At 44.0% G+C, this 25,482-nt stretch overlaps 1 protein-coding gene across 1 annotated transcript; it reads right to left on the reverse strand.

Annotated features, from left to right (window-relative positions):
• Positions 1-11,340: 11,340 nt before the first annotated feature.
• On the reverse strand, positions 11,341-18,310 carry LOC114903520. The gene is made up of 2 exons (XM_029236381.1): positions 18,277-18,310; positions 11,341-13,540 (listed from the first exon to the last, which is right to left on the reverse strand). Exon 2 carries the CDS (start codon positions 13,353-13,355, stop codon positions 12,396-12,398), a length of 960 nt encoding a protein of 319 aa, XP_029092214.1. The 5' UTR covers positions 13,356-13,540; positions 18,277-18,310; the 3' UTR covers positions 11,341-12,395.
• Positions 18,311-25,482: the final 7,172 nt, after the last annotated feature.

Here is a 25,482-nt window from a genome sequence, read left to right on the forward strand (position 1 = left end):
CCTGCAACAATAAAGATAAAAAATAAAAACAATAACAAAAAACAGCAAACGCTGGGGAAGGAGGACAATCTGATTTCCAGAGTTACTACATTGAAATGTCCAGTGTTCAACCAAATAATCACAAGACATACAAAGAAACAGGAAGGTATGGCTCATTCAAAGGAAAAACTAAACCAACAGAAACTGTCCCTGAAAAAGATCTGATAGAAGATAAACTTGACAAAGACTTTAAAATAATTGTCTTAAAGAAGCGCAGAGAACTAAAGGAAGATGTAATGAAAGTCAAGAAAATGATGTGTAAACAAATTGAAAATATCAGTAAAGAGAAAACCTAAAAAGAATTACCTCCCCCCAAAATTCTGGAGCTGAAAAGTACACTAAATGAAATGAGAAAGAAAGTAGAGGGATTCAAAGTCAGATTTGAGCAGGCAGAGGAAAGAACTAGTGAACTTGAAGGTAGGACAATGGAAATTATTAAGTCTGAGGAACACAAAGAAAACAGATTGAAAACAAAGTGAACTGAGCCTAAGGGACCTGTGGGACACCATCAAATAGATCAACATACACATCATAAGAGTCCCAGAGAGAAGAGAGAGAGTATACTTGAAGAAATGACAGCTGAGAACTTCCCAAATTTGATGAAAGTCATGACTATAAACATCCAAGAAGCTCAACAAACCCCCGGTAAGATGAACTCAGAGACTCACACCATGGCACATTATAATCAAACTTTCAAAAGACAAAGACAAAGAAAGAATTTTGAAAGTAGCAGGAGAGAAATGAATACAAGGGATTTTCAGTAAGATAATCAGCAGATTTCTCATCGGAAATTATGAAAGCCAGAAGACAGTGGGCCAATATATGCAAATACTAAAATTTAAAAACCTGTAAACCAAGAATCCTATACCCAGCAAAACTGTCCTTCAAAAGTGAGAGAGAAATGAACATGTTCCCAGATAAACAAAACTTGAGAGACTCCATGACCACTAGACCTGACCTGCAAGAAATGCCCAAAAGAGTTATCCAAGATGAAATGAAAAGGCATTGGACAGTAACTTGAAGCCGTATGGAGAAATAAACATCTCCATAAAGGTAAATACATGGGCAATTACAAAAGCTAGTATTATTGTAACAATGGTTTGTAACTGTACTTTTGCTTGTTTTCTGCATGATTAAGAGATTAACACATTTAAAGAAAAAAATTACTAGTATAAAGCTTGTATTACTGTAACTTTGGTTTGTAACTCCAAACCTTGTTTTGTACATAATTTAGGAGAATAATGAATTTAAAAGAATTACTGATTTATGTTTTGGGAAACACAAGTGTAGTGTAAGTACCTAAATTAAGCTTTGATTGTAGTGTAAATGCTGAGACATCCGTTTCAAATAAACATATTGCCATCTGTTTGAAAAAGCTACTACCAAAACAAACAGTTAAGGAACTAGGCCACCCGAACTCAAGATGTTCCCCTTTCAGAACACTGTGGGAAACGTAGAAAACTGACAACTTGGTAGAAAACTACACCCTAACTCTTGCTCTTATATTTCAATGATGAGTGACCCACAAAACCCCAGACACCATCTTTGGAGCCCAATAAGGGCAAAGCCCCAGGTCCTCTTTCTCTGTCTCTCTTTCTCTCCCACAATCTAACTATGTGGCCCTCAGATGTGCTGTGCACCCTCCAGGACCTGTGAGTAATAAAGCTTGTTCCTCAAACTTCCCTGATGGGTTTTTGCTGAAGTGCATGCATCCTGCAATCATACTAAGAAACGCAAGGCCAGCCCAGCCACAACATTGGTTCTGATGGCAGAAATGCCTGTGGTGCTCACTATGAGTAACACAGGCCCAGGCCAGTGCCTTAGACATTCCCAGCCAAGAGCGTTCCCCTCAGTAGGCTGGGACTGACACAACAGTAATCTTTAAAGATGTAATTTTGTGATACTGACAATGAAAGAGGTGAGGACAGCTGTAAAGGAGCAGAGTTTTATATGTTATTGAAGTTAAGCTGGAAGAAATTTAAATGTGGGTGTTATAGGGACTTCCCTGGTGGCACAGTGGTTAAGAATCTGCCTGCCAGTTCAGGGGACACAGGTTTGATCCCTTGTCTGGGAAGATCCCACAAGCCATGGAGCAACTAAGCCTGTGGGTCACAAACTACTGAGCCTGTGTTGTAGATCCCACGAGCCACAACTGCTGCGGCTGTGTGCCACAACTACTGAAGCCCACGCTTCTAGAGCCCCTGCTCTGCAACAAGAGAAGCCACCGCAATGAGAAGCCCGCGCACCGCAACGAAGAGTAGCCCGCACACACTGCAACTAGAGAAAGCCCACGCACAGCAACAGAGACCCAATGCAGCCAAAAATAAACCAAAATTAATTTAATTAATTAATTAAGTAATTAAATTTGGCTGTTATAACTTTAGGATGTTAAATGTAATCTCCATGGTAACCACAAGGAAACTACCTTTAAAATATACACAAAAGGAAATGAGAAAATAATGTAAATATTTCACTATAAAAAATCAACTAACCACAAAAGAAGACAGTAGTGCAGGAAATGATGGACAAAAAAGCTATGAGACATATAGAAAATAAACAGCACACTGACAGAAGTAAGCCTCTCCTTATCAGTAACTACTTCAAATGTAAATGGATTAAACTGTCCAATCAAAAGACAGAGACTATCAGAATGGATAAGAACACATGATCCAACTATATATTGCCTACAAGAGACTCACCTGAGATCCAAAGACACAAACAGATTGAAAGTGAAAGGATAGAAAGAGATATTCCATGCAAATAGTAACCAAAAGAGACTGGGGGGGGGGGGGCTATACTAATGTCAGACAAAATAGATTTTAAATCAATAAAGTTTACTAGAGACAAAGAAAGACAGTATATGTTAATAAAGTTTCGATACAGCAAGAAGATATAAGAATTATAAACATTTACACATCTAGTGACAGACCATCAAAATATACAAAGCAACAATTGATAGCATTGAAGGGAGACATAGACAGTTCTACAATAATAGTTGGAGACTTCAATACCTCACTCACAATAATGGATGAAACTACCAGACAGAAGATAAGTAAGGAAACAGAGGCCTTAAACAATACAGAAAACCAGCTAGACCTAACAGACATATATAGAACACCCTACCCAACAACAGCGTACAAATTCTTCTTCTTTTTTTTTTTTTTTTTTCTGCATGGCATGTGGGATCTTAGTTCCCCAACCAGGGATTGAACCTGAGCCCCCTGCACTGGAAGCACGGAGTCTTATCCACTGGACCCCCAGGGAAGTGTGTACAAATTCTTTTTAAGTGCACATAAGATATTTTCCAGGATGGACCATAAGTTAGGTCCCAAATTAAATCTCAGTTAGATTTAGATTTAACAAACCTAAAAATTTAGATTTGTTAAAATAGAGTTTAAAAGACAAATACCATACAAAGTTTCTTCTCTGAGCACAATGTGATAGAAATCAATAACAAGTGTAAAACTAGAAAATTGACAAAATTGTGTAAATTAAACAATACACTTTTAAACAACAAATGAATCAAAGAAGAAATCACATGAGAAATTAGAAAATACTTAGAGATGAGTGAAATTGAAAATACAACATACTGGGCTTCCCTGGTGGCGCAGTGGTTGAGAGTCCGCCTGCCGATTCAGGGGACATGGGTTCGTGCCCCGGTCCGGGAAGATCCCACATGCCGCGGAGTGGCTGGGCCCGTGAGCCATGGCCGCTGGGCCTGTGTGTCCGGAGCCTGTGCTCCACAACGGGAGAGGCCACAACAGTGAGAGTCCCGCGTACCGCAAAAAAAAAAAAAGAAAAGAAAATACAACATACCCAAACTTATGGGATACAGGAAAAGGAGCGCTAAGGGGAAATTTATAGCTATAAATGCTTACATTAAAAACCAAGAAATATCTCAAATCAGCAACCTAACTTTACTAAATGAACTAGAAAAATAACAAATTAAACTCAAAGCTACTAGATGGAAGGAAATACTAAACACTGGAGCAGAGATAAATGAAATAGAGAATAGAAGAACAATAGAGAAAATCAATGAAACCAAAAGTTTGTTCTTCAAAAAGATCAACAAAATTGACAACCCTTTAGTTAGCTGAACTAAGAAAAAAAAGAAGACTCAAATTTCTAAAATCAGAAATGAAAGTGGGGATATTACTACCAATTCTACAGAAATAAAAAGGATTAAAAGAGAGTAGTATGAACAACTGTACATCAAAAAATTAGATAACCCGTCTTCCCTGGTGGCGCAGTGGTTGGGAGTCCGCCTGCCGATGCAGGGGACGCAGGTTCGTGTCCCGGTCCGGGAGGATCCCGCATGCCGCGGAGCGGCTGGGCCCGTGAGCCGTGGCCGCTGAGCCTGCGCGTCTGGAGCCTGTGCTCTGCAACGGGAGAGGCCACAGCAGTGAGAGGTCCACGTACAGCAAAAAAAAAAAAAAATTAGATAACCCACATGAAATGCAAAACCTATCAAGACTAAATGATGAAGAAACAGAAAATCTGAATAAGACCTATAACTAGTAAGGAGATTGAATCAGTAATCAAAAATCTCCCAACAAAGAAAAGCCCTGGACCTGATGGCTTCACTGGTAAATTCTACCAAACATTTAAAGAATTAATACACATCCTTCTCAAACTTTTCTAAAAAATTAAAGAGGAGGGGACACTACCTAACTCACTTCATGAGGCCAGCATAACCCTGATACCAAAGCCAGATAAAGACACTACAAGAGAGACTTCCCTGGTGGTGCAGTGGTTAAGAATCCACCTGCCAGTGCAGGGGACACGGGTTCAATCCCTGGTCCAGGAAGATCCCACATGCCGCGGAGCAACTAAGCCCATGCACCACAACTACTGAGCCTGTGCTCTAGAGCCCGTGAGCCACACTACTGAGCCCACATGCCTGGAGCCTGTGCTCTGCAACAAGAGAAGCCACCGCAATGAGAAGCCTGCACACCTCAACGAAGAGTAGCCCCCGCTCGCCGCAAGTAGAGAAAGCTCACCTGCAGCAACGAAGACCTAAAGCAGCCAAAAATAAATTAATTACTTAAAAAAAAAAAGTTATGTTAAAAAAAAAGACACTACAAGAAAAGAAACCTGCAGGCCAGTATCTCTTATGAACATTGATGCAAAAATTCTCAACAAATACTAGCAAACCAAACTTTGCAGCATTAAAAGGATTATATATCATGACCAATTGGGATTTATTCTTGGAATACAAAGATGGTTCAATGTATTAAAACAATCATTGTAATACACCACAAAAACAAAATGAAGGTAAAAAAAAAATTATCAACTTCTTTTATACAGAAAAAATTTTGACAAAATCCATCGCCCTTTCATGATAAAACACTCAACAAATAGGAATAGAAGGAAACTGCCTCAACATAATAAAAGTCATATATGAAAAACCTACAGCAAACATCATACTCTATGGTGAAAGACTGAAAGCTTTTCCTCTGAGATCAGGAATAAGGCAAGGATGCCTACTTTCACCACTTCTATTCAACACAGAACTGAAAGTTCTAGCCAGAACAATTAGACAAGAAAAATAAATAAAAGCCTTCCAAATTGGAAAGGAAGAAGTAAAATTATCTCTGTTTGCAGATGAAATGATCTTATATGTAGAAAATCCTAAAGACACCACACACACACACACACACACACACACACATAAAGCTGTTAGAACTAATAAATGAATTCAGTAAAGTAGCAGGATACAAAGTAAAATGAAAAAATCATTTGCATTTCTATATGTGAACAATGAACAATATGAAAAGGAATTTTTTAAAAATTCACAATAGCAACAAACAGAATAAAATACTTAAGGATTGGGGCTTCCCTGGTGGCGCAGTGGTTGAAAGCCCGCCTGCCGATGCAGTGGACGCGGGTTCGTGCCTCGATCCGGGAAGATCCCGCGTGCCGCGGAGCGGCTGGGCCCGTGAGCCATGGTCGCTGAGCCTGCACGTCCGGAGCCTGTGCTCCGCAATGGGAGGGGCCACAACAGTGAGAGGCCCGCGTACCGCAAAAAAAAAAAAAAAAAAACTTAAGGATTAACCTAACCTAGGAGGTGGAAAGACTTGTACAATGTAAACTATAAAACACTGCTGAAAGAAATTAAAGAAGAAACAAATAAATGGAAACACATTCCATGCTCAGGGATTGGAAGACTTAATATTGTCAGATATCAATACTACCCAAAGCAATCTACAGATTCAATGCAATCCCTAGAAAATCCCGAATTCTGCAAACTAATGACATTATTTGCAGAAGTGGAAAAACCCATTCTAAAATTCACATGGAATCTCAAGGGACCCCAAATAGCCAAAATAATCTTGGAAAAGAACAAAACTGAGAACTCACATGTCCTGATTTCAAAGCTTCCTACAAAGCTATAGTAATATAAACAGTTGTGGCTTTGGCCTAAAGACTGACATAGGTCAATGGAGTAAAATGGAGAGCCCAGACATAAGCCCTCCCATACATGGTCAAATGATTTTTTTTTTTTTTTTTTGCGGTACGCGGGCCTCTCACTGCTGTGGCCTCTCCCGTTGCGGAGCACAGGCTCCGGACGCGCAGGCTCAGCGGCCATGGCTCACGTGCCCAGCCACTCCGCGGCATGTGGGATCTTCCCGGACCGGGGCACGAACCCGTGTCCCCTGCATCGGCAGGCGGACTCTCAACCACTGCGCCACCTGGGAAGCCCCTGGTCAAATGATTTTTGACAAGGGTGCCAAGGCCATTCAATAAGGAAAGGACAGTCTTTTCAACAAATGGTGCTCAGAAAACTGGATACCCACATGCAAAAGAATGAAATTGTACCCTTTCCTAACACCATTTACAAAAATTAACTAAAAACGGATCAAGAACCCAAATGATAGACCAAAGACTATAAAACTCTTCGAAGAAAACACAGGTCAAAACCTTCACAGTATTGGATTTGGCAATGATTTCTTGGCATATCACCAAAGGCATAGGTAATAAAATTAAAAATAGACAAGTTAGACTTCATTAGAATTTCAAAGTTTGTTCATCAAAAGACACTATCCACAGAGTAAAAATGCCACCCACAGAATGGGAGAAAATATTTGCAAACCATATATCTGATAAGAGATTAATATCCAGAATATGTAAGGAACTTCTAAACCTCAAAAATAACAGTAATTTTAAAAAAAACCCACACTATCTAGTTCAAAAATGGGCAAGGCTTGAACAGACATTTCTCCAAAGAAGATATATAAACAAGCACATGAAAAGATGCTCAATATCACTAATCATTAGTGATAAGGCAAATCAGAACTACAATGAGGTACCAACCTCATACCCATTAGGGTGGCTACTATCAAAAAACCAGAAAACAGCAAGTGATGGTGAGGATGTAGAGAAATTGGAACCCTTGTGCACTGTTGGTGGGAATGTGAAAAACATTGGATTGGCCAAAAAGATCATTTGGGTTTTCTGTACCATCTTATGGAAAAACCAGAATGAACTTTTTGACCAACCTAATAGCACAGCTGCTGGAGAAAACACATGGCGGTCCTCAAAAAATTTTAAAAAGAATACCCTATGATTCTTTATTCTACTTCTGGGTATATACTCAAAAGTGAAAGGAGGAACTCAAAGAGATATTTGTACACCCATGTTCATAGCAGCATTATGCACAATAGCTAGAACATGGAAGCAACCCAAGTGTCCATGGATGGATGAATGGATAAGCACAATGTGGTATATCCATACAATGCAATTAAAATAGAATTAAATGGAGTTCCATTGAACTAAGATGGGATTAATTATTCAGTCTTTAAAAGGAAGGAAATTCTGACATGTACTACAACATGGATGAAACTTGAGGACATCGTGCTAAATAAAACAAGCCAGTCACAAAAAGACAAATATTGTATGATTCCACGTAGATGAAGTACTTAGTGTGTTCAAAATCATAAAGACAGAAAGTGTAATGGTGGTTGCAGGGGGCTGGCGGGGGGAGAGAATGGGGAGTTATTATTTGATAGTTATGAAGTTTCAGTTTTACAGGATGAAAAGCATTACGGGGATGGATGGTGATGATGTCTGCACGATGATGTGAACATATGTATTTAATACCGCTGTAACTTTAAACTAGTTAGGATGGTAAGTTTTATGTTATGTGTATTTTACCACACACACAAAATACACAGATACCTTGTAGAATGCATGTATGGCATGTGTATAAACTGTTGGCATACAATCTCATTGTTAGGGATCCAGTAAATGACCTACCTGTGCACAATCTGAGTTTGGCAGGCAGGTGAAGATCAAAGTATCCTGGGCATTACTGAAAAAGCTTACATGGAGAATGTGGCTTTCACTTCAGGCTCTGGGCTGTCCAACACTGAGCACCACTGCTGGACACACAGACCCCCTTGGATGTGAGCAGCTGTGCTTCCCCGGGCAGATCTCCCCCTTGGAGACAGAAGGAGACCAAGTGGGACAAATGTAACAAATAAAAGACAGAGAAAGCCTTAATAACACCACCCAACTGCCAGCCAGCCGGGGAAATACTTCCTCCCTCTCCTGCAGTGAGGGGTGGGGAAGGGCAAGAGGGGCAAAGGTCAGGGTCATGGCTCTCCTGATGGTCCCCAAAGAGTGAAGAGGCACGCACACCACCCACTGCTCTGCACACACACTTCCCCTTAACATCATATCTGGGGGTAATTACTGTATCAGAAGCAAGAGAACTTCCTCATTCTTCTTTATGGCCGCATAGTACTCCATTGTCTGGGTGCACTGCAATTATTTCCCCGGTGTCTGCGGATGGACATTTAGGGAGTTTCCAACATTTTGCTACTACAATCGAAGTGTCTAGCTGGTCCTTGCGTCACTTTGCATGGATGTTGATAAGATTCATTCCTAGAAGCGGGATGGCTGGTTCAGTTTGTGCATTTGTCACCTTGACCGATATCGTCAAATGGCCCTCCACAGGGGGTGTGACAATTACACTGCAAAAGCAGCGAGCAGGAGGGCTAGTGGCCATTAGCCTCGCCACTGGAAAATGCGAGCTGATCTAACTAGGAAAGCGGGTCTGTCCCTGCCTGGGGGGTGGTGAGCAGCGAGGGCGAGGAGAGGGCTTACAAAGGGCGTGAGAAACTTTTGGTGATGATGGATGTTTTAATCGTGATCGCTGTGATAGTTCCATGAGTATATACACATACGAAAATTTACTAAACTGGATACTTTAAATATGTGCAGTTTATTACATGTCAATTACATTTCAATAAAGCCCTTAAAAAAATTTTTTTTAAATTTTTGGCCGTGCCACGTGGCACATGGGACCTTAGTCCCCTGACCGCATCCCCTGCAGTGGTAGCACTGGAAGTACAGTCTTAACCACTGGACCACCAGGGAAGTCCCCAGCCCTTTTTTTAAAGCATGAAAACATGCTAATTGTGTGTGTGTGTGTGTGTGTGTGTGTGTGTGTGTGTCCTATCAGATTGTCCGAAAATAAACAAGATAATTGCCTCCAGTTCTGGCAAAATTGTGAGGAAACTGGCTCCCTGTTGGTAGAAGAATGAATTGGCCTAAGTCTTTTTGGAATTAATTATTGCAGTATCCATTAAAAAGCGTTTCTATTCTTTGCTGAAGAGAAATTATATGTGCTCCTTATTCAGCTGTTATTAATTAAGATCCTATTCATTTATTTCTCTTTTTTGCTCAGTAAAATGGAGCTCCACACATCTGTTCTTTGCTTCTAAGGCCAGCTAATGAACTTCCAGAACCTGGCCTTAAAAACGAAAGACTACCTAGTTAACAAAATGGAGTCGATAGTTAAAGATGTCTCCTTTCCCCTGAAATCATGGAGGGAAAGATATCATTCTGAATTATAAAACTTGATGGAAGAATTTGATTTGATAAGATGTTGAACTCAGACCACTTACTCTGTACAAATCTTGTCTTCTGGTACAAAACTGGGACTTGTCTGAACATTTATACTGTTACCAACTTCTCACTTCTGTTACAATGCATCTGTTATTTAAACAGAAGGGTCTTAAAACGCTTTTCTAAGACTTTAGAATTTGTTGCCATGACTCATGAGAACAACTTCCGGTAGAAACCTGAACTCTGCTTACTGGTCTTACTTGGTAACCATGTGTAATCACATTTCTGGATTCCTAAACAGTGTAAGTACCTAAGAGATTTCTCGGACGAACAGTAGACAGTTTGCCTCTCTGCTAGATTTCTCTTTTTTATTTTATACATTTATTTATTTCTTTATTTTTGGCTGCGTTGGGTCTTCGTTGCTGTGCTCGGGCTTTTCTCTAATTGTGGCGAGCGAGGGCTACTCTTCGTTGCGGTGCACGGGTTTCTCATTGCGGTGGCTTCTCTTGTTGCAGAGCACAGGCCCTGAGCGTGCAGGCTTCAGTAGTTGTGGCACGTGGGATCAGCAGTTGTGGTTCGTGGGCTCTAGAGCGCAGGCTCAGTAGTTGGGGCGCACGGGCTTAGTTGCTCCGTGGCATGTGGGATCTTCCCGGACCAGGGTCGAACCCATGTCCCCTGCACTGGCAGGTGGATTCTTAACCACTGTGTCACCAGGGAAGTCCTCTGCTAGATTTCTTATCTTAAAAAAGAGATAAAGAGTCTTATCTCACCTTACACAAAATCTTTGAGGTAACAATCTTACTTCTAGGGAATGTATGTATCCGAAATAAATGGACATGTGTTGTTATGTATACAAGGATTCTTGCTGTAGGAGAAACTGGAAAATCCCAAAATATCCAGCAAGAGGGCAAGAGGAAATAATTACACTACATGACAATGTGGTCATTTCAGAAAATGAGCAGTCCAGTGGTTAGGACTCTGAGCTTCAACTGCTGGGGGTCTGGATTTGATCCCTGGTCAGGGAACTAAGATCCCGCATGCCGCAAAATGAGCCAGGTCCATTTTCACTCATTGGAGAAAATGTCCGTGACATGACATTAAGTGAAAAACGCAAACTTGCAGTAGAGTATCTATGGCAGGATCGCTGCGTGAATATAGATGTGTTTGCACGCCTGGGGAGGGGAGAGAGCAACAGACGGGCTGAGGGCGGAGGGGTCCCGTCCAGTCTGTCCTTCACATAGTCCTTTAAAATCTATGGGATGGTGGGTGACTTTTCTTTGTCCAGATTTTTTATAATTATTATTATTTTTTAATATTATTTATGTATTTATTTATTTGGTTGTGCCAGGTCTTAGATGCGGCAGGCGGGCTCCTTAGTTGTGGCAGGCAAACTCTTAGTTGCGGCATGCATGTGGGATCTAGTTCCCTGACTAGGGATCGAATCCAGGCCCCCTGCATTGGGAGTGCAGAGTCTTGCGTCACCAGGGAACTCCCTGTTCAGATTTTTAAAAACAAAATGGTATTTTGTACAAACATGGTGTAGAAAGAGTTTGTTTAACACGTACCCATGTCTGTAGTGCTTGAGTCTGTTGGAATTATGAATAATTTTAAATTTCTTATTTGATATTTTATTTAGTTTGGACATTTTCTACAGTGAAGTACTTTTGAAACTAGAAAATTGTTTTGTTTTTTCTTTTTTCAAGTCTATATAATAGAGCAAAGGATGCCTAGGGTTTTACTTCAAAACGAGACCAGTCACACTGGTATATTATGTGATGGGGCCTGAGTTGCGGCCGGGCTCCTCCCAAAGGGACTGGCCAATCCTTCTGCCAGTTATTCTGTGAAGAGTTGATCCAGGTGGAGGACTGAGGGGCTGGGAGGCTTAGGCCTAGGCTGGGGGGAAGGAGGGCAACATCGTCCCTTCCTGGAGGGCCAGGGCCCACCTAGAGCTTGTCCAAGACCCCAGGGCTGCAGCTTCCTGAAGTGTAGCCAGGAGTGGTGGAGGGGACCCAGTTTGGGGTCCCCAGGACAGGCAGTAAAATTTCGTCACCCTCACTGCCTGGTCTGGGCCCTGTGGTGGGCGGTTAAGAGCAGCTTGTCTTGGTTTGGGGCAGAGCCACCCCCTGAAGGAGGAACCCATGCTGAGGGCTGCCAAGTACCTGGTGGGCTAGGGGGTCTTTGCCCAGGAAGCTGTCATTGGGGTCACAGGGTGAAAGGAGAGCTGGGTCAAGCTTGGTCAGCAGAGGTGCTCTTGGACCCAGAGGGCGGCTGTTTCTCAGGGGTGGGTGGGCAAAGTCCGGAACTTGGAGGTCAGGAACTGTCTCGCAGGATAAGCCCTGTCAACACTCCATGCCCCCGAGTTGCCCTGACCTTCACTCTGCTCCCTGTGAGCTAGAGACCCCGGCCCACTCTGTGCAGGAGTCCTTGGGTCCTTCCGCAGCCTGAGTAGGGGCACACGAGTCCCACTTTAGCTGGGAGAGGCCCTGCCTCAGCTCGCCTCAGCCCTATGGGGGGAAGGGGGCAGTTCTGCCAGCTGCCTCTGCCTGCCAAGTCTTTGCCCTGAGTGCAGTCAGCATCCCAGTCTGTACTACGTTATCAATAGGTGAAATCTGGGAGGCCAGGAGAGGAAGGGGAACTCTTATTTTTTCCAAGGAGATCCAAGGACTGCTCCAGGATTGTTTAGCAAGGGCTGAGCTGGCTAGTGAACTTCTAGATAGACTTAAAGAGGAAGCAGTGTTGGGATTCCCAAGGACACAGGGCACTCTGAGCTGGAAGGAGAGAAGCCAGGCGGACTGAGAGAGGTGTCCCCAGAGAGAGGGGGCTGCATGGTGGGAGCCAGCCCCTCCCCTTCGCACTGAGAGGAGAGAATCAGTGGGCAGGGGACAAAGAACAGGCTGGGTCACCCACGGGGACACCGTGGAGAGTGGACACCAGGGCGGGGAGCTCGGCTGGGCCTCCCTTTGGTTGTTTCCTGCATGTGCCTTCCCCACGAGGCTTAGGAGGGAACTGACGATCCAGCACTCTCCCCGCTGGCCAGTCGTTACTCTGAGTCCCCCTTCCAGATCACCACAATGACATCTGTCAGCCCAACGCCCACTCTGTTCCCATGACTCACCCCTCAGATCCCTGGCCCTGGGGATCAGGGCACAAGGTCCGTGCTGCCCAGCCTTTGCTGTGTTCCATATGCTGCCCAGGGGCAGATGGCAGCCCTGGGTCCTCCAAAGGCCAATGATCCCAATGACATCCCTGAAAAGGTGGGCCAGCCTTGGGGCAGGGCAGCTCCCGGGAGGGGGGCCCCAGCCAGGGAGTGGCCCCGGGGACTGACCTGGACGCTGTACGTCAATCAACGGGAACCAAGACTGGAAAGAAAGGGAGGCGGGTGTTGGGAACCCCCTCGTGCAGAGGAAACTTTGGAGAGCAGGGTTCCGTCGGGGAGAGGACACCAGCCCATCTCGGCTTTGCATGAGGCTCTCGGGATTGCAGACTCCGGCCTGATGCCCTGATCTGGAAGCTCGGGGCAGACGCGCTGCTTCTCTTCCACCGAGCTGGCTGCGCCCCCTCGTGGTGGCAACTCGGAATGGACCGCTCCCGAGCCCATCCCTTCTCAGGCCCTTTGCCGGCCGCCTGGGTTACTCAGTGTTCTGACTCCCTGAGTGGGGAAACAATTACAGAAAGAAAAGACCACAGCTTTAAATATTTTATCCAATAAAAATTTCAAAATGAAAGTAAATACGTGAAGTACGGCTTAGCCTGGGTTTTCTAGAAAACAGCCTGAGGCAAAGATGAAGTTGGCACGATGCTTTTTCAGGGGAGATGCAAACCAGGGAGCAAGGAGGGGAGACAAGAGAAAGGCAAGCAGAGTGCGGCCCAGTGTGAAGTGATGCATCGCCGCGCTGGTACCATTTCACAGCGAGCCCAAAGGGGCGAGCAGAGGCTTGGCAGGTGAGTTCGCTTGGCCCGTGGGACTTCTTTGGATAGACTGGGAGGGGGAATTTCCTCAGCACTTCGTGAGAGGGAAGAGGGGAGGAAATGTGTCTGCCTAGATGCCTTCAGTTTTCCATTGGCCAAAGTTTGCGCTACGAGGAGGTCACTTTCTCACCCTTCTACATTACTTCATTTGGCCCTTCGGTGGGCAGTCAGGGTGCAGATCCTGCAGCTTGGGATGTGGGGCTTCCTCCAGAGGAGTGAAGAGAAGGCCAGCATTGCAGATGTGTGTAAAGTAGGTCGGATAATGTAGTGGCAATGAAGGAGAGGCGTCCAGCGTCCACAGAGCACAGGGCTATTCTGTCCCAGGTGCCAGGACTATCTGGGTGCTGAGTCAGTTGGGAGTAGAAACAGCTGGGGAGGAACAAGCCACAGGGAGGTTCAGGAGGTGGGCAGCACCGAGGGGACCCGGGGGACGCGTAACATTTGTGTCCATTACTGTCTTCCCCTTGCCGCCCTGGATCTATTAGTTTCCTTGCATGTTATAATGCGGGGGCTCACTTTTTCCCCTTTTTCAATGAAAACAAGATGGTGTCATTCCAATCAGTCACAGACCCCCTCTCAAGGTGACGGCCAGCAGCTGTCTCTTGGAAGCCTTAAGATGAGCTGTCCCAGGGAATCCCCAAGCTCCCGACAATCTCTTCCCTGTGTCCCCATCGTGTAGGAGCTTCTCGGGGTGATAGGATCTGGTACCGTTTTGTCCTTGGTCCACTGGCATGCAGAGTCAATGACAATTTGTGGAAACTTTACCAGTAATAATGAGTAGCCAAGTGGTAATTAGCAAAACCTGCCGTGTCCCAGGTTTCAGTGTTCTCTCCTGGGAGAGATCCCTGGGAACTCTAACTTGACAGAGTTTTAGGGACAAGAAGCACAAATTCCACGAGTGGGTCACTGGCCCAAGCCCGTCATTTTACCACCAGCTGGTTATCAGGAACTCCCCAGGGGCCGTGGGTGAGGCTTGAGAGAGAAGAGGTGGTGGATCTGTTGGAATTTACTCCTGTCTTCTGCACTGGCTTGAGCCTGATTCAAAAGTGCCACTACCATTACATGACAGATGGCTCCTGGGCATGCCTGCCCTGTGACTGACTCTCTTATGACTCAGTGGGTCAGATAACAGCTCATGACAGGAAGCTCTTCTGCATAGTCACTTGTGGCCATGACCCTCTGCTGTATGTCTACCAGGGCTGACAGCTCCCAGGAGCTGTTTCATAAGTGCTGGGGAGAGTGTGGACCTGCCCCACATTCTGGAGGGCTTTGCTGCAACTCTTTTATCAGGGCTCGCCAGAGAGTCCAAATAGCATTCAAATCCAATCCTGACACTTTTATTTCCATTAGATGTGCTGGATCTTGTGGCTCAAAAAGCATCCCGCACGCACCGCAAAGCCCACTTTTGCTCTGGGTCCTATTCAAAGCTGGAAGTCTCTGGATCACTCAATAAGTGGGTGCAGTATCTGTTGCCTCTAAAATACAAAGAGCCCCTTTACATAGCTGTACCTCCTTTTTAGTGGTAGGAGATGCAAAAGGGAGCAATCTTCCCTTCCTTTCCCTTCCCTTAGAGAAGATGTCTCGGCATGCTCAGACCGTTGGACCTGTAAACATTTCACTGATGTGCCAGTCCGCCGAATTGTCTTTAATCTCCCATTATCTGGCATATATGAGACCCACTAGCATGTCCAAAGTACTTGCCTCTTCCTGCTTAACAGATCCCATTAGCATATGGTGTCGTCAGTATAGTGAACTAGCATGACGTCATGCAAAAGATCAAGATGATCAAGGTCTCTCCTGCCCGTGCTGGAACAGAGGGCAGCAGATTTAACGTGGAGCTGAGGTGTATTGATGACCTTACCACATAGCGCTGAATTGCTTCTGCTCCTCTGTCTTCATAGGTGTTGAGACTAAACCACTCACTAAATCAATAACCGTATATCATATTCCAGAGGGTTGATTGATCTGCTGCAGTAAAAACATATCAAATCCAGCACATCAGCTATAATTAGAATTACTACCTGTTTAACCTGTTTAAGTCCACATTAGTCCACCGCCATCTGCCATGATCCATCTAGGTTATGTGTTATGTAGATGCCAGACAGATGAATCAAATGAATATTTTGGAGGGACCACCATCCATACGTCTTTTGAGTCTTTGATGGTGGTGCTTTTACTTGACTCTTCCTACCATATTGGCCTGGACTGCGTAGGTCAAAGAATTATTGAAAAGGCGAGTCACAAACACAGCAAGCACTTTGCAAGTCTCTGTTCATGGTATGCTGGCTAATATCGCCTTGGCCAAAGCAAGTCACATGTCCAAGCCCGAAATCAAGAAGCAGAGAGACTCTACCTCTTGATGGGATGAGCATCAAAGAATTTGTGGTCTTTAAAACAAAACGACTGCAGCCTTGCCGTAGGAAGTAGAAAGGTTGCATGGTGCCCACTTGGCTCGGGATGCCGTCAACCTGAGCGTACGTGGAACTGCCCGTTATGCTTGTGGCTGAGGACAGAGCGGGCTGATGGTGTGTAACGTGGGACACCAGGGGTGTCAGCCACCGTCAGCCGCTTGCGCCTCTCAGACCCTCTCACGCCATACTGAAGTCCAGTTTTTCAGTTTCTTTCAATATCCACAAAAGGCTAAATGCACGAAAATTAGGGGGAGAAGCTAGAGCTGCTGATGCACCTGGACTGAAGAGGGCAATTGCTATTCATCTTCTTTCTCCACCACTCACGTGAGATTTTCCTCGCCTTCAACAATCATTTAAATTGGCTTAGGTTGCTTGCTTGGTAGGGTGACCAAGACTTTCAGACTTAAGGAGTCTGAGACTTTAGTCGCCTTGCTTTTGTCAAAATACGGTTGCTGCAATAGGCCATTCACCATTTTCACTTAGGATATAAGCACCCAGAGATGCTCCAGAGAATCCCCTGAGTTCCAGACGTGCTCCTCTCTGTCTTCATTGTACAGCAGCACCGTGGCTTCTCATGATAACCAGGGTCAATTACCCCCACCAAGACAGTAACTCCTTTCTTTGCTGGTCCATCAGAATACAGAGCTCAGAGTGACCAGATGGTAGTCATAGCTTCAGGTTCAGTGGAACCCTTACTGTACCCGGAGGAAGAGTTCATCCCCTGGATAATAATGTAGTGGAAGCTACTGCTTCAGGGACAGGAAGCACAAATCCTTCACATGGGTTTCCGGGAGTGATGAGAAGAGTGGTCACTCCCACTTCCGCCGGCGTCTTCTAGCTATTTGGATGTAGTATCATATGTGGGCCATTGGTTCCATTCTTACTCTACACCCTGGTGGACAGACCCTCAACCCTGTAGGATGAGGTCCCCAATCTGATGTCTTAGCAGCTGAAGGTAATTCCAATCTTCTCTCTGGCCAGCTGCTTCAGGGTGATATGGCCTCTATTAGGAACAGAAGATCCTGCAGTCCTAACCCATTGCCGTACCTCTTTTGCTGTACCATGTGGCCCTCACTCTGAAGTGATGTATGTAAGATCCATCAGGCATCAGGTAGGCCTTTGGAGAGCAGAGCTGGCAGAGGAGCTCTGGGCATAGAAAAAAAAATCTATATCCAGGGTAGGTACTGATTCTGTTGAGGAAGAATTTCTTCCTCTCCTGGTTGGAGGAGGTCTGATGTAATAAACTGGCCAAGTGAGTGGTTGGTCTTCTCAAGGGACAGTCACTCTGAGGTCTACCATCTCTCTCTCTTTTTTTTTTGCAGTACGCGGGCCTCTCCCTGTTGTGGCCTCTCCCATTGCGGAGCACAGGCTCCGGACGAGCAGGCTCAGCGGCCATGGCTCATGGGCCCAGCCGCTCCACGGCATGTGGGATCTTCCCGGACCGGGGCACGAACCCGCGTCCCCTGCATCAGCAGGCGGACTCTCAACCACTGCACCACCAGGGAAGCCCCTTAACTTATTCTTTAGAAGTATATTTTATTGTGTATCCACTGAACTTGAGAGGAGAGAGGTTGGGAATGGGGATGGCTCCACAGGCAAAACCAGTCACAGCTGCAAAGGACCAGGTGACGCTTTGCTTTCTTCTGTAAAATATAATCTCGGAAGTGAAAGCAGACACCATTCTGTTTATATGTAGCCAGGGCTTAATCTCAACCAGCGCGAGTATCGAGTATCGTGTGCTAGAAACGCCGCCTGGAGTGGAGAAGGAACTGGCCCCCAGACTGTAAGTTCCTCCAGGGGGAGCACTTACCCTCCTGTGAAGCAGCTTAGTGGCGTATCCTGGAGAAGTAATTGTACAGGAAAAAAAATACTGTCCATGTCCCTGTACCCTAGGACCCTGTTTTGTGGCACCTGTCACATCCTGCTCCCAGGTATAGTTTCAGTATAGTGTGTAGTGTGCAGGCACTTCTACTCTAACAACATTTATGCATCTTAAGAAAGTTACCTTCTGGGGCTTCCCTGGTGGCGCAGTGGTTGAGAGTCCGCCTGCCGATGCAGGGGACGCGGGTTCGTGCCCCGGTCCGGGAAGATCCCACATGCCGCGGAGCGGCTGGGCCCGTGAGCCATGGCCGCTGAGCCTGCGCGTCCGGAGCCTGTGCTCCGCAACGGGAGAGGCCACAGCAGTGAGAGGCCCGCGTACTGAAAAAAAAAAAAAAAAAAAAAAAAAAGTTACCTTCTGCAAAATTGCTCAGTAAAAATAACATACTTATGGAAAAACAAGATTGGGGCAGACCACTCAAAATGTACAGAATGTCATATGCATAGCCCTAAACACTCAACATTTCATCCTAATCCCAGTAAAAATACTAGCACAGTTAAGTCAAAAAAAATTATATATATATATATATAGAGAGAGAGAGAGAGAGAGAGAGAGAGAGAGGTATAGTTGATTCACAATGTGTTCATTTCTGCTGTACAGCAAAGTGACTCACGTGTACACATATACATTCTTTTTCATATTCTTTTCCATTATGGTTTATCACAGGATATTGGATATAGTTCCCTGTGCTGTACAGTAGGACCTTGTTATTTATCCATCCTATATATAATAGTTTGCATCTGCTAATCCCAAACTCGCAATCCATCCCTCTCCCTTGGAAACAATAAGTCTTGAATGGATGTTTTAAAAAGCAGTTTCTAGGTCTAAAATACTTGTCAGTGGTGACAATCAAACATGTTTTGTGGGGTAAACTAAAACGACCTGGAAGTACTTCCAATGTCCACTTGCACGACAGTCATTGGCTAGATGCTTAACTGATCTTGTTCTCAGGAGAAGACTCATCTCTTCCATCTGACACGTGGGTTGTGATAGTGATAGAACTTAGTGACTCTGGCTAACTGTCATCAACAGGTGGTTTCCACTTCTCTGTCACTTACTGAAAGACATGTGCTTCAAACTACACATCAGAGTCAGAATCTCCTGGAAGGAAACACTTCACCAATGACCGTGCCAGTCCCCTGATCCACTGACACTGTAGAGACTGGACTTGGGACACAGGCTTCCCAGGGTCACCTGCCACAATTTCCACAAACAGACAAGCCGACTGATGGGTGACATCTTGGGATTTAGTCTAGAAACGTTAGTAAACTGCTCAATGAGACAACAGTTAACTAGCTAAGCCTACGTGGACCAAATGGATTCAGATGTGTTCTATTTTATGGGTTTGTGACTAGTACTTTTGTTAACGACCAAACCTTGGTTTACCAGGTGACACTTGGAAACTGGAATAAAACATTTCAAACGGCTTTGTGTCCGACTGGCTGCCTGTGCCCCTTTCATCGAAGTTACACGACTTGTCTGCATCGCTGTTACAGCTCTCGCAGGCTTTGTTTCTGCTGGTCAGGAGTAGCGTCCCCGCTCATCTCTCATTTCAGTAATTTGAGTCTCTCATGGTCCACCTACCCGAATGTTTGTCAACGTGTTTGATCTTTTCAAAGAACCAACTTTTGGTTTCATTGACTATGTTTTCCCTCATTTTTCTATTCTGTTTCATTTATCTCTGCCCTGTATTTCCTTCCTTCTCCTAGCTTTGGGCTTAGTTTTCTTTTTTCCAGTTGCTTAAGCTGTGAAGTTAGGTGGTTGATTTGAGACCTTTATTTTCTTTGTTGTGGCCTCTCCCATTGCAGAGCACAGGCTCCGGACGCGCAGGCTCAGCGGCCATGGCTCACGGGCCCAGCCACTCCGCGGCATGTGGGATCTTCCCGGACCGGGGCACAAACCCGTGTCCCCTGCGTCGGCAGGCGGACTCTCAACCACTGCGCCACCAGGGAAGCCCTTTATTTTCTTAATGTAAGCATTCGTGGCTATAAATTCCCCCTTAGCGCTGCTTCCTCTGAATCCCACACATTTTGGTTTGTTGTTTTTTGTTTTCACTTGTCTGTAACTCCTAATTACCCTTGTGATTTCTTCTTGATCCATTGGTTGTTTAGATTATGTTTAACTTCCAGTTTTTGAATTTCAGTTTCCTTCTGTTGACCTCTAATTTATCGCCTTGAGGACAGAGAAGATATCCTATATGATATGCATCTCTCTAAATCTATGGAGGCTTAATCTGTGGCCTAATATATGGTCTATGGTAGAAAACATCCCGTGTTCCCTTGAAGAATGTGTATCTTATTGTTGAGTAGAGTGTTCTGTACATGCCTGTTAGGTATAGTTGATTTATAGAGGAACTGACCGCTACAATGTTCTGTCCATTATTGGGAGGGGGTAGTGAAGTCTCCCACTATTGTGGAGCCAACTGTTTCACCCTTTCTATTTTTTATTCGAATACTCTGGTCTGCCATTAGGTACATATACGTCTATTACTATATCTTCTTGCTGTATTGAACCTTTTATTATTTTGTCTTGTAACAATTTTTTTACTTAAAATCTAATTTGTCTAACATTAGTATAACGAACTCTGCTCTCTTCTGGCTACTCTTGGCACAGAATCTTTCCTATCTTTTTTACTTTCAATCTGTTTGTGTCTTTAGATCTCAGGTGAGTCTCTTGTAGACATAGTTGGATCATGTGTGTTTGACAGAATGGATACTCTTGACTGGACAGTTTAAATGTAAATGGATTAAAGTAATTACTGATAAAAGGGACTCTTGTCATTTTGCTGTTTTCTATATGCTTTATAACTTTTTGTCTTCATTTCCTGCATTACTGTCATCTTGTGTGTGTAGTTGAATTTTACGGTGAAACACAAATTCCTTATTTCCTTTTAATTAAGAAAATTAAAATTGTTTTAATTTTATATATTTTGGCTGTGCCGGGTCTTAGTTGCAGCACATGGGATCTTCGTTGCAGCATGTGGGCTCTTAGTTGCAGCATGTGGACTCTTAGTTACGGCATGCAGACTTACAGCTATTTTCTTTGTGGTTGCCATGTGGATTACATTTAACATTTTAAAGTTATAACACTCTAATTTCAATTTACACAAGCTTAACCTCAGTATCAAACTCTGCACCTTTACAGCTCCATCCCTTTTAGCTGTTTTCACAAAACTATATCTTTAGACACTTTGTGTCCCAAAACATGAACTAATAGCTAAATGCATTAGTCTTAAATTATACAGAAAACAAATCGTGGAGTTACAAACCAAGGTGACATCAATATCTTTTATAACAGCCCATGTATATCCTGAGATCTTTGTCTCTCCACCTGGCTTAAAGTTACTGTCCAGTGTCCTTTCCCTTTACCCCACAGGACTCCTTGAGCATTTCTTGCAGGGCTGGTCTAGTGGCAACCAGCTCCCTCAGCTTTCGTTTATCTGGAATGTCTTTTTTCTCCCTTACATCTGAAGGACAGTTTTGCCGGATAGAGGATTCTTGGTTGACAGAGGTTTTGGTTTTAGCACTTTGAATCTATTAACTCACTGCCTTCTGGCTTCCAAAGCTTCTGGTAAGAAATCCGCTTTAGATCTTATTGAGGATCGCTTGTATGTGACGAGGCACTTCTCCTGCTGCTTTCAAGATGCTTTGTCTTTCTATCCAACGTGTGATTATAGCAGGTGTGGGTGTGGCTCTCTGCATTCATCTTATTTGGAGTTCATTGAGCTTCTTGGACATTTATATCCACATGTTTCATCATATTTGGGAAGATTTCAGTCATTATTTCTTCAAATATTCTCTCTGATGCTTTTTCCTTTCTTATTCTGTGACTCTCACAATGTGTATGTTGGTCCACTTGATAGTTTCTGACTGATCCCTTAGATTCTGTTCACTTTTCCTCTATCTTTGTCTGTTCTTCAGACTTGGTAATTTCCATTGCCCTATCTTCCAGCTCACTGACTTTCTTTTGCCCACTTAAATCTGCCTTTGAATCCCTCTGGCAAATTTTTCATTTCAGTTATCATACATTTTTAGCTCCAGAATTTTTTGGGTTTCATTTCAGGTTTTCTACCTCTTGACATTTCCATTTTGTTTATACATCATTTTCTTGACTTTTTCCACATCTTATTTCTTTGGGCATATTTAAGATAGTTGTGTTAAAGTCTTTGTTTAGGAGATCTGCCATCAGATCTTTTCCAGGAACTGTTTGGTTGATTTCTTTTTCCTTTGAATGGGCCATACTTTTCTTTCTTTGCCTTGTGTTGCTGTTGTTGAAAACTGGACATTTGAATCTATTGTGGTATGTCTGGAAATCAGATGCTCCCCCTTCCCCAGAGTTTCCTGGGGGATTTGGTTATTTTTGTTCTCTTGAGGGTTGTCTTTATGTCAAGGATCAGCATAAAGTGTAAACTTAAGGTCTTCTCAGCTCTTTTCTGAGCCTGCATCTGTCCTGGGCATGTGCAGTCATCTTCTGGCTGTCACTGTATATGTAATTGTTTTTGAGTGCCCTAGTCTCCAATATCCGGCTCCCAACAGAGGAAAAAGAAAAATGAAACTGGGAAGGGCACTGGCCTATTATATCCCCTGGAAGTCACTTTGGCTGGAGGGGGGCGGATTGCAATAATGGGGGAGGGGCAACATCAAAGGTTGCCTCCCTCTTTGGACCCCTGTAATCACAAGAGTAGCTGGAGCACACGTCTCCAATGTTGGGTAGACAGGGTCCTTTGGGCCCACCCTGACCCTGCAGGCTGTATGGAGGGTGCGCACAGCTGGCACCGACAGGGCTGAGGGTGGAGGACGGGCATCTGCTGTGCTAAGACCTGAAAATGACTAAAGTTACATGCAACTTACTGTCCAAGCCTTTGGCTGCATGCTGAAAGCCTTCAGTAGACTATGGAGTCCCCAGATAGTAACATCGGACAGATTCTGCCAGGGCAATTGTTGGCTAGGTGGTAAGACTGATTTTGGGGCTTCCTACCCTGCCATCTTCCCAGAATCCTTTCTGTAAGCAAACTTTTATAAACCAGCAACTTTACTAAAGTCACATATTAATTGTCACTTATCTGTAGATCCTTTGAGATTTTCTCCAGGGACAAGGATATCTGAGTTATGCCAGTTTTATTCATACTGCTGCTGTGTCTGGTTATTAAGCCATTTAGTTAGTGTTTAATTTTAGTTGAATTCTTATAACTTTCATTTCTAGAAGGTCTACTTGAATCTCTTACAAATCTCCATGGTCATTATTTAGGGTCATTTCCTTACCAATTTAAGGAAAAATATAAAGTAAATTCTGGGGGCACAGGTTCAACCCCTGGTGGGGGAACTAAGATCCTGCAAGACGTGTGGCCAAAAAAAAAAAAAAACCAGCAACAACAACAAAAAGATGTTATATTTAAACCCAATTATAATTTAATTACATTAACTATAAATGGAATAAATTCTCAATTTATGAAACAAAGATTATCAGATTAGATTTTTAAAATCAAACTACTGTTGTTATGAGACACACATTTAAAATGTAAAGATGCATAAGGTTAGAAACAAAGAGTAGAAAATTATAGTGGTGCGGTACTAACTAGAAGTTGATTTCATCTCTTTAAAAATATAAAGTATAATTCTGTGTCTGATAATCCCGTTCTATCCAGTTTATATGATTCTGCTGGCGTGCTCTCATGGTGTTTCACTTCCTGTGTGCTTTGTCATTTTTGATGGTAAGATGCCTCTTCTCCTTGGAAATACATTGGGATGCTTATGAATCCTAAGCTGAACTGTGTTTCTTTTTTTTTTTTTTTAAAGTGAATGTTTTTGTTTTTAAATTTATTTATTTTATTTTTGGCTGCACTGGGTCTTTGTTGCTGCACGTGGGCTTTCTCTAGTTGCAGTGAGCGGGGGCTACTCTTCATTGCGGTGTGTGGGCTTCTCATTGCAGTGGCTTCTCTTGTTGTGGAGCATGGGCTCTAGGTGCGCAGGCTCAGGAGTTGTGGCACATGGGGCTTAGTTGCTCCGCGGCATGTGAGATCTTCCTGGACCAGGTCTCGAACCCGTGTCCCCTGCGTTGGCAGGTGGATTCTTAACCACTCTGCCACCAGGGAAGCCCTGAACTTTGTTTCTTAAAGAACAACTGCAGTGCTCTAGCTTTAATACACTTTAGCTGGAGGATGAGATCCAGCAGATCCTTCCAGGAATTGTTATGCACTGAACTGCATTCCAAAATTTATATGTTCACATTTTAACTCCTAGTTCCTCAAAGTGTGACTGTATATGGAGGGAGGGTCTTTAAAAAGGTAATTATATTAAAATATGGATATTAAGGTGGGCCCTAATCCATTATGACTGGTGTCCTCATAAAAAGAGGAGATTAGGACACAGAAACAGAGAGAAGACCATGTGAGGACACAGGGAGAAGACAGTCATCTTTAGGTCCAGAGAGAGGCCTCAGGAGAAACCAGCCCTGACAGCACCTCAGTTTCAGACTTCCAGCTTCCATCATTGTGAGAAAATGAATTTTTGTTGTTTAAGCCACCCAATCTGTGGTGCTTTGTTATAATAACCCTAGCAGGGACTTCCCTGGGGGTGCAGTGGTTAAGAATCCACTTGCCAATGCAGGGGACATGAGTTTGAGTCCTGGTCCGGGAAGATCACACATGCCACGGAGCAACTAAGCCCATGCACCACAACTACTGAGCCTGTGCACCTACAGCCCGTGCTCCACAACAAGAGAAGCCACCGCAGTGAGAAGCCTGAGCACCGCAACGAAGAGTAGCCCCCACTCACCACAACTAGAGAAAGCCCACAGGCAGCAACAAAGACACAACACAGCCAAAAATAAATAAATTATTAATTTTTAAAAAAAGAGAACATTGGTTCTAGATGAAATCATCTTTAAAAAAAATAATAATAATAACCCTAGCAAACTAAGACTGGAATTGAGTTTTTCTTGGTTGCTAATAATCAACCAATTGTGATATTAAATGGCCACAAGAAAAGATCTATGTGCTTGCATGTCAGGTAGAAGTTTGAAGAAAAGCACTTTCTGAGCAGGAGCTGGCACCCCATGAAGACAGAATGAAATCCGTGCCAGTTCTTGTTGCCTCTGGCCTTGGTGTTATGGGTATCCTGCAGAAGAGTTGGGTCCTTCATCACAGAGCTAAACGTACACACCTGGTCCAGGAGTCAGAGAAGCTGAAGGAGGATCTAGGGGAAGGTGGAGCAGGTTGAGGCCCAGCTATAACCTCACATCTATAGGTCAGTCAGCATGTCAGCAAACACTTGTGTGAGCTACAAAATGGAGACTGCTTCCCTTAGCCTTCCAAATCTGTGTTTAGGCCTATTT

This window comes from Monodon monoceros, unplaced genomic scaffold, assembly GCF_005190385.1.
Source record: "Monodon monoceros isolate NGI ecotype Baffin Bay Population unplaced genomic scaffold, NGI_Narwhal_1 Super_Scaffold_21, whole genome shotgun sequence".
NCBI lineage: Eukaryota > Metazoa > Chordata > Mammalia > Artiodactyla > Monodontidae > Monodon > Monodon monoceros.